Genomic DNA, 13,650 nt, shown 5'->3' with positions numbered 1-13,650 from the left:
AGGACCGGAGCGGCCTCGCCCCGTTCCCCTCGGAATCACGGAATGGGTCAGGCGGGAAGGGACCGCAATGGGACACCTGGAACAACCTCCCTGCTCAAGCGGGGACATCCCAGAGCACGTGGCACAGGATTGCAGCCAGACAGTTCTTTGATATCTCCAGTGAGAGAGACTCCACACCTTCTCCGGGCGAGCTGTTCCAGTGCAGGGTCACTGCACAGTGAAGTTCTTCCTCATGTCGGGTGGAACTTCTGTACATCAGTTTCTGCCCGTCGCCTCTTGTTCTGTCGCTCGGGACCACTGAGAAGAGCCTGGCTCCATCCCCTTGTCACCCTCCTTTCAGATACTTGTGGACATTGATGGGGTCCCCACTCAGTTGTCTTTTCCTGAGGCTGGACAGGACCTGCTCCCTCAGCCTTTCCTCACAAGAGAGGTGCTCCAGTCCCCCACCATTCTCTGGACCTGCTCCAGGAGCTCCACGTCTCTCTTGTACTGAGGAGCATCGAACTGGACACAAAACTCCACACTGACCTCCCCTAGGCTGAGCAGAGGGGCAGGATCACCTCCCCCGATCTCCTGGTCTCTCCTAATGTAGATCTTCCCCTCAGATCAGTCCTGCTTCCCGAGAACAGGCGCAGCAGGCGTCCCGGGCCAGGACAATGCTGGGAAGGGCCTGTCACAGTCATGTCCCTGCGGGAACAGCTTGTCCCGGAGGAGTGGGAGGCACCCACTGGGCTGTATTTATGAGGTCTGAAGCACCTACGTGCTCTGCAGGCCGTTTCCTCCAGGTTGGGAAGGACAGGGTGTCCGGAATTCCAGAGCTGTGCTCGGGCATTGTTCTGTGGGATGAGGGGGAATGGCCACCCGTGGCTGTGAAAGGAAGGCAGGGCTCAGACCTCTATTGTGTGTGTTAAAATGCTTTTAGTGAGATCACAGACTGCTTTTACTTTCCTCGTGAGTGATTTACATAATCTGCAGGTGTATAGATTTGCTACATTTGAGCTTTGTCACACAGGACAAACAAGACTCCTTGGGTCTTACATGGGCGTTTTTTGCATTTAATATAGGAGCATAATTTATGTCAAAACACTGCATGTATGCCACCTCTTTCATTTAAAACTTTAAAAACCTCTTGAAATTTTAGTGAGGAAAATCCCTTTCTTTCTTTAATTTAGGATTTTGAGGGTGATATATTAAGCAACCAGAGGCTGTGGTATCCTTATCTCTTTACACACCCCCTAGATTTGTAATTGCCTGACAGTAACAGTTCTAAAGCAGGCAAATGCCTGCACTGGGTCAGGCACTCGGTGTGGAGATGGTAAATCCTGCTAGAGAAAATAAAGGTTTACCCTGTGTTCATACTGGTCTTCAGTATTTATCTGATTTTTAAAATTACACACGGATGTTTGCAGTTATTTCAGAAGACAGGATGACAGGATGAAAGTTCAAGTGACACGTTTATCTTAGTTCCTACTCTTCTTTTGAAATTTATCCAGTAGGGATGACAGGCCTTCGACTCTCCTCTACACTTCTGGTCTGCGTCTGAATGTCCTGCCTTTCTAAGGAAGGCGTGAATACATTTTGGGGGTGGGTTTGGAGGAATTTGGAGGATTGTGTGGGCAGGGCGGGCAGAGCCCAGCTGGGAGCGCTCCCGCCGGGGGCGGGCCGGGCTTGGAGGGCGGGAAGGCGGGCACGTGTCGGGAAGGGCGGCGGCGGGGACCGCGTGCCGGGAGCGCCATCCGTCGCCATCCGCCGCCATCCGTCGCCATCCGCCGCCATCCATCCGCCGCCATCCGCCGCCATCCATCCGCCATCCGCCGCCATGCTGCGGAAACTCACCGAGGAGAGGAGTCGAGACTGGTTGACCATCGGCGGGGCCGTCGCCGCCGTCGAGCTCCTGGGCGAGGAGGAGGCGCGGGTCGGGCGCTGTGGCGCCTTCCCCCGGAGCCCCGCACGGGAACCTTTGGCGGCTGCGGGGTGAGTGCGGGGCGCGGGGCCGCTGCTCTCGATGGGCTCCCTGTCTCCTCTCTGCCGTGTGCCCGTGACTGTGCTGGGCATTCCCAGAGCCAGGGCAGCCTCCTCTGGCTCCCCTGCTCTGCTGGGCCCAGGGTGGGCACTTGTTGGATTCCAGCCCAACACCCCCCGTAGCATTTGTGGCTGATGCGTTTTTGTTGTGCATTTAATACTTAATGTTATTTTCTTATTTGCTGCCTAGGTATGTTGTCTCCATCATGACTAGATGTGTGTAGGGTTTGCTTTCTCTGAAGTGCATCAGCAGTGGTGTGCACCTGTATCTAGTTCTGTTGAAAAACTGTAGAACTGTGCTAGAAAAGACTCGGTTTATTCTGATTCAGGTGCATTAACCTAAAATTTTATCAGTAGCAAGTGATAAATGAGATTCACGGGTTCATTGCGGTCATAACCTCACAGAAGCATTTAAGTTAAGTTACCAGAGTAAAGCAAGTCAGAGGTGTATTGACATATTGTTCCTTATGCATTATTCTCAGATAGTTGAGTTTACAGGCGACTAGGAGTGTATGTGTGTTTGTACAGCAGCCAGATACATTTCATTTTCGCTGGAGTCTGGATAGTGAAATCCAAAAAATACTTTCCTCTGGATGCTGCCTGGAGTGTGGCAGTGCATTCTAATCTTGGTGTTTAGACCAGGTATGGTAGTGTATCTGTGGTTGCCATAGAGAAGTGTTTTTTATGCACTTTCATATAGTGTTTTTCAAGATGAGCTGGGCATACGCTCCAGAGTGAGTGTTTTGGGTTTTATTTTTCCCTGTGTGATGCACAGCAATAGAGATTGCTGTATTTCAGGAAGGTGTATTCCTCTTAAAAAGGGTAGATTGGCATCTGAAAAAGAATGAACTTTTTGCATAAAATCTTGCTATCAGGTAGTCTCATACTTCAGCAGAGACTGTTCAGGCTGTCAGCGTTTCTGGCTTTGCTTCAAGTGAAAGACAAAACTGCATCTCAAAATACCTATTCCTTTTTATCTTTCAGTGTAAAGGTGCTGCCATTACCAAGCTCTGAATCACTGATCAAGAGCTTCTTGAGTTTGTGCTAGGAGTTAAAATTTTCCAGAAGTGACCAGACAAAATTTTGCAGTTCTTTTAAGTTATTTCTTTGAATGTGATGCCTTAACCCAGATGTTTGTGATTTCTCAGTCTTTATTTAGGTTATAGTAACATTTCTGTAGTATTTATGAAGTGTTTGAGCAGAGATCCTGGAACCCAACTGAGTACTAAACCACAAGATCTATTTTGTGCATTTTCTGTACACAGGAGAAATGAGCAAGATTCATCAAGCCTTGTGTGACTAGGCAGAGGCAAATCTTTATTTTTGGTTGGACAGAAAGCTCTTTCCACTCACAAGTCTTAGCAGATAACGTAATTGTGAGTTTGACAGCTCTGTTAGTAGGGAAAAGATTTTTTTGTGAGTTTGATTTTTTAGTTATTTTTTCCCCACATCCAAGAGGGACAGAGGTGGTGTGCATCCTAAATGACTGTTTATATAAGCATGGACAGAATTTCTTACCAATAGCTATAAAACCTTTGAGCACAGATCATAGGTGCAGGTCTGTCCTGCCACAAAATGGAAGGAATCTTTATGAGAAGTTGTGTTTGCTTAGGTGTGTTTTGTTTCCGTGCATACTTGTGTTTCACAGCTCTGGGAATATGCTTATATTGTTGAGGGTTTTTGCAAATCTTGAAGTCTCTATAGGAGGCTGAGATTCAAGTGGTTGGATGGAAAGGAAATGCTTGTATTGTATTATTCACTGACTCCATAAGGAGTTGAGGAGCTGAAAACAAAAGAATTTCTCCTCATTTGTTGAGGCTGCTTATAGCATAATTGTCTATTGCCATCAAAACTCTTTGTTTCTTGGGAAAGTCAAAACCAAAGTTATTCAAATTCTTGAAATGCTTATTTATATTTATTTGAAGTTGGATATACAATTGGTGATGGAGACTTGTGTGCCTACTACTTTTTCTAAATTGAAATCTAAGAATGTGTAGGTTTAATACCAAATTTGTAATAACAGGAGTGTTATTGCACGCAAGTGTGTGTAGTAAGTATTACTTTACAAAAACGTTACTGAGATTGTCTAATGGGATCTAAAAGCCTTGTGTCTCCCTTAAAAAGAGATGTGGAATGTCTTTGCTTCCTTTGCCCACAATGCCTCATTTTCCAAGGCTTTAAAGATTCTTTTGTTTCCTGAACAACCTCTAGAATAGCAGTATTAGTAATTGAGATTGTTGGGGAAAGGTAGCAGAAATAGAAACTGCATTAAATGTGGCTGGAATTTCTGTCCTTAAACAGCTCATTGATTAACTTTTTGATTCCTCTTACTATGCTTAACTGAAAGAGAAGAAATTTAGACCTTTAAATCCTTCCTTGTTATCAACACAGTTGTGTTGGCATTAAGACAGGTAAAGGCTGCAGCATGTAAAAGGTGCTTATTCTCTTATTTCCTGCATTTCTTACGTGTACCTTTCATCAAGTTAGAACCTTTTTGAAGCTGACTTACTGGCTGGAAACATTGCATGCTGTTTGCTTTGCTTGACACTTGTGCAGGTGGGAGACTCTGCTGTCCTTTGGAATTACTGCCACTCACCTTTGTGTCACCAGAGTGGTTTGTGTTGGCTGCCTGCCTGTTGCAGAAATATCTGCTGGCTCAGTGCAAGGGGCAATGTAGTTTTAGAATACTTCATGCAAATTGTGTAGGGCATAAAATAAAAAATACTTCAAGAAGCGGTAGCGGAGTTCTTGGGCAGTGATCTCCCCCAGGCTAGTGGTGAGTGGCCTTCCAGCAATCTTACTCCTGTATGAGGTAGCTGAATTCTAAGGGTAGGCATAATTATAGAAAATGGCTTGTCTCATCTGGTGAGCTGAAGAACAGATTTTCTTGGCAGCATATTGCAGTAAACCTAACAGATTTCTTTAAAATATGTTTAACATTTTAAGTCTTGTTTCTTGCTCTTACACTGGTGCTTTTTCTATGCTTTTCTCTGCTTTTTAACTAGAGAGAGTTATATACTCTCAGTTTGGTCAGGAGGAAGTGCTTGTAATCCACAAAGTTACCCCACATTTCGGTATTTGAAAAAATGACCAAAGTGAGCCCTTAGAGGATGGCATTTTTTTCAGCCTTTGGATATTTTTTTTCCTGTACCTCCTGCAGTTCTTCTTTGCTTTCTCCTTCTCCGTTCTCCCCACAAGTGTGGACACTAGAACTGGATGCAGTACACTGATTAAAACATGCATATAAAAGTAGGTGAACCTTTTGGTGCATTTCCCTGGCATTCTGTAGGGACTTAACAAAGATTTGGCTATGATGCCTACCTATATTTTTAAACTATTGTGCAGTGACTGCCTTTTAGAATATGGTGTAGTTGATGGTTCCTGTTTCTGAACTTGGAAAATGCATTTGCTCATGTAAAATGAAATTGAAGTGAAGTTTATGAAGCATGGGTAAGTTGTATCTGGGGTTATCTTGTGTTTGTTTGTTTTCCCTACCCGTTTTTGGTGATTGCTAAGGTAAGTGAATCTTCAGTGTTACTGGCCTTCCATTTTCCATAAATTAAAATTTGGAAGCTGCCTTTATAGACTTCTTTTAACCTATTTTTCAGGTAGAAAGCTGTGAGGATACCATTTTAAGAAATAAACTTACATGAATTGCCGTTGCAGGAATCATGTTCATTTGACCACTTCAAATCTATCTGGAACCAGCATTAGGGATGTTAATTCTCAGAGTAATATTATAAATACTCAGTAACATTTTACATACTCAGTACCTGTAACCCTCCTTTCTGTAGGAAAGGTACTTGACATTTAAGACTTGTGAGAGTTTTATTACTGTGGAAAAACCTTTCTTTGAATCCCTTGCTGCCCTCATACAGAGATTAGATTAGAACTGCAGGAGAAGAATCTCCAACTCTTTGCTGCATCAGTAGGGAGAGTAAGTTTAGAACATCATTTTTGTTATTAATCCACAAACTGACAACTGACAAGAAGAGGACAAAGAGTTTGTAGCTCTGAGTGCAGATACAACAAGTTTGCACGTTCTTGTGAAGCTTTGTGTAGTTTATGGAAGTGGAGGGACTAGTTACTTTTGGTATTGAGCTGCAGCTTTTATTATTTTAAATCTGTTGGAATTTTTTTTTTGCTCTATTCCTCCAATGCTTTGTCCTTCAGGTGGATGTAGGAGTTCTCATTGTTTTATCTTCTGTGTATGTTTTACTTTTCTACATGAAACAGTCTCTATATTGTAAGCTTTTCAAAGGCTTTTTTTAACCATTTTAAAAACGATTCAAAAGCATTTAGTGCAGTTTGTTCATCCAATTCTGGAATGGGGGGGATACAGGTGTGGAGTATAAGATGCTTTGAAGTTGTGTTACCAGCTTGATGAAATCTGAATCTCTTCTTCAGTATGTTTGAAGAGAATACAAGAGTAAGCAGTTTTGTTTATGAAATAGTGTATTCTGTGAATTGGGCCATGTGAGTCTTGCCCATTTTTTCTGATCTGGCAGACAGATCAAAAGGAAATACGGGGAAGAAGAGGTTATGTAAAACATGTAAAAACTTGTTACAGTGATGGGCGCACAAATGGAAATGTAGCCAACTGAGTTCTGGCATATGTTTTCATTGATTTTCTGCTCTAATTGCCTGCTGTGACCGTGACTACTACGTATGTGATTAATCTTGTGAAACTTTGTGAACCCCCAGTGATAGATCATGGCGGCTGAGAAACATTAAATTTTGTTACGTGTCAATTTAGAAAGAACACCTTGTGTGTTGGAAATGATCTGTTGACTCTTTGGCTGTTCTAGAGAAGTACCCCCTGATTTGATCAAAATGTTAAAGGTTTAATGCAGGATTTGAGTTTCAGAACAGCTTTCAAATGAAAAATGGCTATTTAAAATTAAATAATTCAATAATTTTTTATAAAGAATAGAGAGCTAGTTGTTAAATGTTGTTAAATATCTAGTGGTTTTGTTTAGCTGTCCACCTTCACATACTTCAGTATGTGCAGAGTATAGTTTAGAAAAAAATACAGAAATAGTACATGCAGCATAAGTTCTGTCAGTGTTTTCATGCAACTTATTCTTGAAGTTAAGAAATAATTATTCAGCTCCAAAAGGTATTTACCAGTTTATTTAACTGTAGTTATATTAAACCATTTCTTTTACACAGTATAAAGTTCCCATAGAGCCTAAAAACTATGCAACAAACATAGATGTTTTTGTCTAACACTCTGTGGATTGATGCTGTTTCAAAATATACAAAGCAATATTTTTTTGTTGTTCAAATACTTCTAGCTCTATATGGCTAAAAATTAAAATGCTTCAGAGTTTTTTTTAGAAACATCTACATTTTTGATTAAAAGATGGCTTCAAACACAACAGCTCTAAGAAACTATAAAGATAAAAGGTGAGTTGATACTTAAGTTATTGCATACTAGCTATTACAAAGGATTTTAATTTCTGAACTTGGAATAAAAAGGGGAAATGTCACATTTCTTACTCCTATGTGTCTGTCTGGCAATTACAAGAAAGGAAAGTGGATGGCTACATAACTTCCTGAAAGCAACACAAACCAACTTAACTTGATGGGTAGTAATAGGGTAGATTCCAGATTCTGTGGGAGAAGGTGGGAAACATGCTTTGTGTGTTTTTGTCGACATAACTTGAAACCGTGGGGATTTCATCTTTGTCCGACTTGTTGGAGCTGTCACCACGAGAATTAAAATGTTCAGGGCAATTTGTATTCCATGCATCTACCAGCTGCTCTGCTTGGTTTTCTCTCTCAATGGTGGTAAGAAAATCTTTTAAAACTTGCTTGAATATGTAGACTATTTCCCAGGGTAAAACATCATTTTCTGCCAAAACTTCCCGAAATCTAGAAACAAACACAAATTGAAATCCAGTCATCAGCACTGAAAACTTGTCTCTTTCCTCTCTGGTCATTTGGGGGTGGGGGAGGAGGAAATGACTTGAATTATAGTGTCATTTTTTCCTTGCTGCCACATTTCCCCACTCACCTCCCCCAGAAGATTGTAAGAGGAAAAGAGCTCTAACAATGCACTGGATGTGCTCCAGCTATTGTGGATTGAAAGCAGTTGTGATTTGGTACACTTTTTTTTTTTTCCTTTTTTTCCTTTTTTTTTTTCCTTTGGCCCATCTGGGTAACTTGATTTAAGCTGACTTTGCCCTTAGGTATATTCTGGGCTTTAAAAGGCAAATGCACTTGTTCTGTCATTTCTGAGTCCCTAGAAAATGTACTTAAGATGCAGGCATAGGGGAATTTTTCTTCATAAAATGCATAGAGGGATTTTTTTTTTTTTTTAATTTACACTGATTTGCAAATTTTTAGGAGCTTTCTGGTATTGCAGACAGGCTGAATTTCTGCATAATAGTGCACTGCATTAGTCTTTTTATTTGATTTTCAGTTACTGGGTTGCTATTTAATTAATACTAGGGATAAGTAACAAGAAAAACGGGAAGTATCAGAAGGTCATACGAGATTTCCTTTGTTTGGATTAGACCAGGAAAATCCTGATCTAAAACTTCCTTCAAGTGCGACATATTAAAGTGAAGATGTAATTTCTAAAACAACTGTTAAAATGTGCTCCTGTTGCTCGTCACTGCTACTTTGGAAGAGCAGAACTAAATACAAAGTTTGATTAGGTAGACAAACATCTTATTTGTGATGGAGAACTCAGAGTCAGGGAAGTACGAAACAATTACCTGCTGAGAACAGTTCCTGTTTGGCAAGGCTGGATTTGTGAGCACAGAACTTCAAGCTGCCGTTGCTCAGTGGCTGGAATTGTTGCTTGAGGATTTTGGTAGTTCTTGAGCCAGTTGTAATCCATGCCAGTTTTCTGGACTTTTTGTTCGTTTTCAATCTCTTGCACTAATCTTTCACGCTCTTTCAGGTGCCATTTCAACTCCCTCAGCAGGGTTTTTGTAACTACTTCTGAACCAGGACATCTAGTGGATTTGTAGGAATCAGTTTTTGACCATTTCATCCAGCCAAAAAGTGGCATTTTTAAGCTGGGGAGAGATAAAAAAAGAATTTTGCTTGTGTCTGTCTAACTAATTAGGTTTTTTTACCTGTAGACTTCCTTCTTAGGAACTTAATGTTTGAACAAAACTTTATTAATGATCCTAAAATAGTTTGCTGTGCAAAATCACCAGGCCATAATGAAATACGACAAGCCTTGCAGCTTACAGTATTTCTTGTCTCCTTTCTGAGTTAACATAATCTGTGAAATTTGCACATTTGAAAGTCCATATCTGTAATCTAAAAAAATATTCCATATTTTATCCATATTTTATCCATAGTATAAGTGATTTAAAAAAACAAATAGGGAAGAAACCCCTAAACTCCATCATGCAAGCTAACAAAAAACCCCTCAAACCCCACAAAAAACCCAACTAAATAAGAACACTCCCTCCCAACAAAACACAAACCCCCAAACCTCCAAAATTTGAAACTTATACATATATTTAAAAATTAAATTAATTAATTAGTAGTTAAGTGCTGGAACTCTGCTTGATTTGTTTTTACAACTTATGTATCAATTTTTATTTTAAATACTTTAATTATTGTTCACATAATCTAGAAACAGAAATCTGGTAGAACAGACTTGTAAATTGCAGTTTGTAACAAATCCTGCACACACAAGCATGCAAGTTGGAATAAAATAACATAAATTACCTTTGCAGTTGTCTGTGAGCAGTGTTGCTTCGGGTGAGCTTGCTTGAAGGTCTCTTATTTTAGCATATCCCGTTTGCAGGTTGTTAGTACTGCTGGAAGAAAACAAGGGTTTTTTCTCTTTTTCCTATTTTTCTTTTTTTTTTTTTCTTCTCATTTACTCAATCTGTGCCCAGAAAAATGACTTTCTGTACTGCATATGACAGTTTTAAGTTTTTCTGCTTTTAAGGTTCTTTTTCATCCTCTGTGCTGGAGAGAAGCAGTAATCCATTTAACCTAACATGGTCTCTCAAATACTTTCTACCAAGTCCATTAAGATCTCCTACCTTTGAATTGAGTTCTGCCGATGGCAGCAATTTGAAAAAAGATAGTAACAATTTCAAATGCTTGTTGCTAAATCCATCCAAATGTATTGTTGGTAGTGAGATGAATAATGATAGTCTGAAGCAACTACCGACGTGCTTGTAGCTAAAGTTAAGGCTGTCGTATGATGTGATGCTTGGCTGTGCATAGCTGTAGGTCACAGTTTAGAGCTGTATTTTTATGCCCATAGAGTGCTAAAAATAACTATGTTGCTTTTATCATCAAACTAAACTTTCAGGCCATTGGGATGCTGCAAGACTTATCTCCCATTAGAGGGGGGATCAGGCTGTTCTGCTGTCATTTTTAAACAGCTAAGAATAGTTTTTCTCTAGTAAAGATCATCTAAAGCTTTTGTTAAGTGAGTGTTGACAGAGCAGAGTATTTGACAGTTGCTCAGGATTTTGTCGCTACATTAAATGCTTCTTCCAGATGAATTTCATCAATCTCATGGTTCTGTACATTTTCATTACTGTGCATAGCTGTTAGCATTTTTAATTAACATTTCAAATGTGTCTGAAGAAACCAGGCTGTAACACCTACAGTGTACCATGAAAGACACGTTAATCTAATTAAAGGAATAGAACGATAAGGAGATGCAAATTGAGGTCAAACTGATCTAAAAAGCCCAGAATTGTAAGTCTTACCATAGACATTGCTTCTCTCTCAGCTGGCTGTCAGCTGCCTGCTCCCTGTTTCCTTGATTTTGAGCATATCCATGTTTAAGGTTCATTCTCGGGGCTGGCACTGTGCACACTAAAGGTCGCTGAAGGAGCCATTTTCCATTCCAGTTATCCGGTCTCTTCCTATTAATCTAAACAGTAGCCATGGTATAAGAAACGCTGCCTTTCTCCTTGCCCTTGTTCTAATGATTGTCTTTGCTCCTCTTAAGTATTTCTCATTCCTACTTTTCTCCCTCCACTGGTGTGTTGAACGATTGGGAGAACAAAGGTTCTCTAAATTTGTTCTAGATGTCATACAACATAAAGGATGACGTGTATGGCTGTTATTAAAGCTGATACTACTTATACATTGGAAAAATTCAAATGTCATTATTAATCCTCTTCAGCTGGAAGGTTTTCACATTGCATTGTATGTGGTACTATGAAAAAGGAAGGGAGCTAGGTTTATGATGACAGAACTGTCCTGACAGATTTTCAGATGAAATTAAAATGCTCCTTGCCACCTCCTTTACAGCACAGTTAACATGTCACCATTTTTTTCCACTCTATCAATCTGCAAGTAAACTGCTGGACAGTGTAGAACCATTATAGTGTCTTTGCAAATTAAAAATGCATACTAGAAGGTGTGCAAAGTGATTAAATGAGAAACATATAACTTATATTTTTCAGCCTAATCTTTGGTTGCATCATTGAAGATTCAAGCCAGGATCCTGAGGATCATGGTTATCTTTCCATTGCTAGGAGAGCATTGAAGCTGAAAATTTATGTTGCTTCTAGTTTTGTATGCAGTTCAGGTGTGTGAAGAGATAGATGACTGCTCCTGTGGGGCTGGCACTGGAAACTGGACCTCAAAAGTAGAGTAGTTGTTTTATGCAGTTTCTAGCCCATGGTTAATCTTGGAAGCTTTGTTAAGAGTCAAGATTCTAACTAGCTATCTCTAAATGTACTTGTGGATCTGAAGTGCTGTGTCAGAGTGGAAATTTTGGCTTGACTTAGGCTGATAATGGGTCTGTTCCCTGAAGGCACTATGCAGTTTGTCTTTATTAGTAGCTTACTTAATTATGTCTTAGTGGTCAAGTCTGTGCATCCCCGGTCAGAACGACGAGTGTTCTCTGGTGTGTGTGGCAGAACAGCTCCTGTAGTAATGTGCTGGGTTTATTCTGTTACTTTCTTTTACCCTGAATATAAATTATACACAGTTCTATTTATTTCTTGATTTTCCAAGGTGTATTTAGGGAGTTAATAGTTCTTATTAGTCTGAGGTGAAAGGATTGTCAGTGTGGGGTTAGCACCTGTCATGTCAAAAGAATTCCTCCTAAGGTAATGTTTGGTGATCAGTGTGTTCTGGGTATGGTTTGTGCTGAAGAGCTGCAACCAAACTCAGCATTCTTGGAAGAACCCAAATTTTTGGAGTGGTTTTGTTCTGCCATGTGGGTGCCTTGGTGTGAAGGAGTGGGAGTATGGGTTCATGGCTCTAACTATTAACCTGAAAATATCTGGTACTCTAAATCTCATCTGTTTGGGGATTTCCTCTTTTGTCTCCTCCTGTTTGACATTACAAATGATGGGGAACTTGACAATTAAGATGTAACTTAGAAGTATTGCTTCTTGGTGGTGGTTTTTTTTTTGGTTTTTTTTTTGACAAAGCCAGTTTGAGAAGAAGTTGATGCTGAGGAGCAGTTTGTTCAAAACCAGCTCCATTCAACCAAACATTACACTGATGTGATCCAGGCATGATAAGTGGTGAGAATGGTTGGAGGAGAAGTTTCTTATCTTTTCTTTGGAAAAATTTATGGCATCGATACCATCTGAGATGCTATTGACTCTTGGAGTTAAAAGGGGCAAGAAGTACAGCTCTCTTTATGAATGAGACTCAGTGTGATACTGAGAAATTATTACCCTAATTCTTACTTGACCAAAAGTGCTGATAGCAGATCATAAGCATTGCTGCCTAGCTAACATTCCAACACGTTGGTGTAGTGTTGTGTGTTCCATACTTCTTTCTCAGAATCTGTTAATAATAATCATATACTGTGATTTGCTGTCATAGATTTTGTGTGAAAGGCTGGTGGTTGTTGTGGGTTAAGCCCAGTAGACACCTAAGCACCACACAGGCCCTGCTATTCCCCCTCAGTGGAATAGGGAATGAGGAATGGAACAGAAAAAAAAAATAGGGTTAAAAATAAAAGCTGTTTTAAGAAGTGGAGCAAGAGAGAAAGTGATGCAGTGGCAGCCCCACATCACCTCTCATGGGCAGCCATCACCAATGCCCAGCCCAGTTCTGAACATCAGATGGCAAACAGCTGAAACCTCACTCTTCTCCCTTTTTTGTTGCTGAACATGACACTAAACAGCGTCTCTCTGGGCTGTTTGTGTTGCCTTCCTGGTTATGCCCCCTCCCAAACCCTTGTGCACCCACCAGCCTATTTATGGGGAACAGGGGAGGATGTAGTGTAAGAAACAGAAAGGTCCTGGATGCTGTGCAAATGCTGTCCAGGAGTAACTAAACTATTTCTTTTCAGAAGTGCTGATTTGGTCACAATTTTAAAACAGTATCATAGTGCTGCTATGAAGAAAATAACCCTATTCCAGCCAGCGCAGTCACAAAAAAATGTTGCCAATGCTCCCATCATCTGAGCAGAGAGAGATTTCATAAAATAATTTATCCACAGCTAGCAGGCTGGATGGTTTTCTTTCATTTATAAATGCAGTGCCACTCTTTGGGTTTAATCAACTTTGTAGTGTATTTTTCTTTTGATTTGACAGAAAACTCTGGCCTGTTTTGGGCAGCAGACAGATGGTGAGTCTACCTCCTCTAATCACTTCAGATAGCATTTGACTACTGCTTTTGTTTTTTAACAATTAGGAGCAAAATTTGCCATGAGCCCAC

At 40.5% G+C, this 13,650-nt stretch overlaps 2 protein-coding genes across 2 annotated transcripts in view; one reads left to right on the top strand and one right to left on the bottom strand.

Moving 5' to 3' along the window:
* The first annotated feature begins 1,631 nt into the window (after positions 1-1,631).
* Positions 1,632-13,650, top strand: part of TDRD9 (tudor domain containing 9) — a 66,816-nt gene continuing 54,797 nt past the window's right edge. Inside the window, exon 1 of the mRNA XM_083862773.1 lies at positions 1,632-1,974. Within this exon, the coding sequence (XP_083718899.1) occupies positions 1,820-1,974 (155 nt within the window). The 5' untranslated portion in view covers positions 1,632-1,819. The remainder of the gene's footprint in view (positions 1,975-13,650) is intronic.
* On the bottom strand, positions 7,602-9,046 carry RD3L (RD3 like; the record flags this gene model as incomplete). Its single annotated transcript, XM_083862774.1, has 2 exons — positions 7,602-7,899; positions 8,748-9,046. 2 exons carry the CDS (start codon positions 9,044-9,046, stop codon positions 7,602-7,604), a joined length of 597 nt encoding a protein of 198 aa, XP_083718900.1.

Source organism: Zosterops lateralis (assembly GCF_965231275.1).
Source record: "Zosterops lateralis genome assembly, chromosome: 6".
Classification (NCBI taxonomy): Eukaryota; Metazoa; Chordata; class Aves; order Passeriformes; family Zosteropidae; genus Zosterops; species Zosterops lateralis.
The sequence above is the reverse complement of the archived record's forward strand: the minus strand, read 5'-3'. Positions and strand labels throughout refer to the sequence as shown.